This window comes from Engraulis encrasicolus, chromosome 8 (assembly GCF_034702125.1).
Source record: "Engraulis encrasicolus isolate BLACKSEA-1 chromosome 8, IST_EnEncr_1.0, whole genome shotgun sequence".
Taxonomy (NCBI): domain Eukaryota; kingdom Metazoa; phylum Chordata; class Actinopteri; order Clupeiformes; family Engraulidae; genus Engraulis; species Engraulis encrasicolus.
Genome location: NC_085864.1, coordinates 25237017 through 25240651, shown reverse-complemented (window position 1 = coordinate 25240651; position 3635 = coordinate 25237017). Strand labels below are relative to the sequence as shown.

Below are 3635 nucleotides of genomic sequence, written 5' to 3'. Positions count from 1 at the left end.
TCATAGGGCCTTCAACTCTACTTTACCCATTACATGCTTTTTGGTATTTTGCTCTGGCCTAAACACAATTATGAAACACTTTGGGAAGAAAATACATATAATTAATCCAAAACTTGAAGCTAAAATGGCGAAAATCTCAACAGCCACAGTAAATTTTCCAGGTGAGCTGACATAAGCTGGAATAAAAGTGATCCAGACTGCACAGAATATCAGCATACTGAATGTGATGAATTTGGCCTCGTTGAAGTTATCTGGTAGTTTACGAGCCAGAAAAGCCAGGATGAAACACAAGAGAGCAAGGAGTCCAATGTAGCCCAACACGGCCCAGAAAGCGGTCACTGAACCAAGGTCACATTCAAGAATGATCCTTTCTTTGTAATGTGAAAAGTTTGTTATAGGGAATGGGGGTGACAGCGCAAGCCATAAAATGCATATTACAATCTGTACAACAGTGAACGCCACAACAGCAAGTCTCTGCTGCAGGGGCCCAAACCACTTCATGACATTACTGCCTGGAAGAGTGGCTCTGAAGGCCATTAACACCACTATCGTTTTCCCCAGAACACAGGAGATGCAGAGAACAAAGGTGATCCCAAACGCTGTGTGACGCAACATGCAGGACCACTCAGAGGGCCGACCAATGAAAGTAAGAGAACAGAGGAAGCAGAGAGTCAGGGAGAAGAGCAGCAGGAAGCTCAGCTCCGAGTTGTTCGCTCTGACGATAGGAGACATTCTGTGTTTGTAGAATACAGTAGCAACAGCGACAGCAATACAAGCTCCAACAATCGAACAAACTGCAAGTACAATGCCGAGGACTTCATCCCATGAGAGGAACTCAACTGGTTTGGGCAGGCATTCGGTCCTGTGGGCATTGGGCCAGTGGTCCGGAGGACATGACACACAGTCGACCGAGTCTACATGGAAAAGAAACAAACAGTGAGGTTTATATTGTATGAATTGTTAGGAATTGTGTCATCCTGACAGTCAAAGCTGTCAGCAGACCTGCCACTGGCTAAATAGTTGTAATCGTTAGATGACAAATAAATGTACACAAATTAAATATGCACGAATGCAGTATCTGTACCTGTGTCATTGCTTATCTCTCCCTCTCCACATGGTATGCAGTCATAGCAGCACATGGGCTTTCCTTTCTGTTGGGCCTTCCTGGTCCCTGGGGGACAGCTCTCACTGCACACAGACACGGGCACCTTGTAAAGGCAAACACAGCTGCAAGACTTTAACCACTGAATTTCAGAACAAAACATGTGGAGAGTTAGTAAGAAAGCATTTTCTCTAGGCTTACCTGTTCTTGGCCTTTCATCCACGTGATGCTTTCGCTGATCCTGAACTCCTGACCTTTGGGCTGTGATGCATCGTAGCGTCCCACTGTGATAAACTGCACACTTCCATCTTGCATCGTCTGCCAGTTAACAAGCTCATAGGTGGCAACCGGGTCCCCGTTAGAGTCAAAAGAAACTGGATTTCCATTTACGCTAAAGTTGACCTTTTTGAGTTGCTCAAGAACCTTGAAAATAAATGTGAATAATGCCATTTTTTAAAAATGCATGTAGATGCATCTTATGAATATTGATGAATAACATAAACAAATATGCATTCATAATGAATATAGATTGTGCATTATTCTTTAATGCTATTATAGATGTTGATTTAAATTGTTATGAAAATTGAAATGGTATTATTAAGTAGGCCTATAACCCAATCTTGTGACACAACCACAATAACAAGAAAAGATATTCATCAAATAATCATGACTATGAATTACATTTTACCTGACGTGGCTCAAGGACTTTGCTTTTGTTGCATTTGGATACAGAGCCTGGCATATCTTTGCATACAAGGCCATGGATAGCATGAGCTATGGCATAAGCTGCTTTGTAAGCCATGTTTGTGACCCGCAGCTGTGAGGTGTCAGTGTAGGGAATTTGAACGGCTGCCAGATTTTCATTCCCTTTGCATGTGACAACAGTGCTGCTATGGCCTGTTTTAGCTTGAAAATTGTGAAGGGAGCACCCAAATGCGCCCTCCCACAACTCAGTGAGAAATGGGTATTTTGACGCTTCAGCAGCCGTGAGGTCAAGAAGGAAGCGCCGAAAACCAGGGATAACTGAACGCTCAATACCGAAGCCGATGGCACCAGCACATATTTCAAATCGTAACATATCGGGGTCTGTGACCCAGGACTCGCTGCCAATCCACTGCAGAGGAGGAGGGGGACGTCGAGTCAACTCCTCCAGTAAGATTCGCATGTCACCTGAGGCGAGAAAAGCAACGATAACTCGTGCGGTTGAGCTGCGTATGACATCAGCCACCCTCTCCAACTTGGCTTGCGAATTCGATCTGTAGAAAGCCACCGAATATTCTACACAGATACCCTCTTTTTGTGCAGCTGCTAGGAATGACGCCATGCCGTTGTTACCGTAGTCAGAATCGCTGCGCACCGCTCCTATCCACGTCCATCCGTAATGTTTAATCAGTCGTGCCAAAGCAGCGGCCTGGTAGTGATCGCTTGGTATGGTTCTGAAGAAGGCAGGATGCTGCGTCTTATCGCTGAGGCAGGCACAGGTGGCGAAGGGGCTCACCTTCAAAAATTTGAAACATTTTAACAGGGGAACTTATTACATTCGTTAAATAGTTAACATGGCAAGGTCAATAGGGAAACAATATTTACAGAAGACATGCGTCCATTTGAGTAAAAATGAGAATGCACCTGTGGAATTCCGAAAAGACCAAGTACTCGAGACATGCTAATTGACGGCGTTGACCCTGACTCCCCTACAAGAGCTACAACGTTGGCTGTTTTGGGACAAGACGGCATCATGGCAACACGAGGGGTGAAACCGTTGGCGAACTGGAAAGCAACTTTTACAGCCACCGGTACAGCTGCACATGAGTCGTGTATAGCATAGCCCAGCGTGATATTGGGCAAGATATCCGATCTATTATTAATTTCCTTTATGGCAAATTCCATAGCACGTGCAAATCTGAGTTCCCGCGTGTCCATGCTGTTGAAAGTAAATCAGTACATACACTAGTAAATAGTAACATAGTAAAATAGGAATAGAATAGCAAAACAGCACACAATACACAACTTCTATATCATACACAATATAACTATTGAGACATTTGTTCTTATTATACTACTAAGCCATCCCCATTATAACACACCTGCTGCCAGTACATTTCATAGGTTCTGGCACACTGGTATAGTTGTGCTGCACTTTATCCACGAAATAGTGGATTGAAAATATCCCCCCTATCATATAATCTCCTTCCTTGGAAAATGCAGGGGGTATAGTGGATCCTTGCAGCCTGCAGGTGACTAAGTCAGAGTCAGCCTTCACAGTTGTACTAAGCACCACAGCCCACAGAGTAACTAGGAGCATGACAGACCTCGCCTTTATGACAGACATAATTAGATGTACATACTCTGCACACTAAAGACTGACTGAGCTTAGCGCTGTCAGGTACAGGATTAAATATCTTGTCCACCATGTTTCCTCCCCCTCCTGATCTCAGCTAAAGATGAATAATGAGTTGGGGTTGGGCTAAGTTTTTTTTTACTTTCCTGTCTTTAATTGGAAGGATAGGAGGTAATCAAAATTGCATTTACCTGT

General features: G+C 44.0%; 1 protein-coding gene across 1 annotated transcript; it reads right to left on the bottom strand.

Moving 5' to 3' along the window:
- LOC134454349 (extracellular calcium-sensing receptor-like) lies at positions 1–3221 on the bottom strand. The gene is made up of 6 exons (XM_063205303.1): positions 3187–3221; positions 2729–3023; positions 1791–2600; positions 1304–1525; positions 1085–1208; positions 1–914 (listed from the first exon to the last, which is right to left on the bottom strand). Exons 1-6 carry the CDS (start codon positions 3204–3206, stop codon positions 1–3), a joined length of 2385 nt encoding a protein of 794 aa, XP_063061373.1. The 5' UTR covers positions 3207–3221.
- Between the last annotated feature and the right edge of the window lie 414 nt (positions 3222–3635).

Coding starts and splice junctions, on each gene's coding strand:
- LOC134454349 (XM_063205303.1), bottom strand. CDS start 3,206: ATGAAATGTACTGGCAGCAG. Junction 3,024..3,186: donor ATGAAATGTACTGGCAGCAG/GTGTGTTATAAT, acceptor TACTTTCAACAG/CATGGACACGCGGGAACTCA. Junction 1,526..1,790: donor AAGTCCTTGAGCCACGTCAG/GTAAAATGTAAT, acceptor TTTATTTTCAAG/GTTCTTGAGCAACTCAAAAA.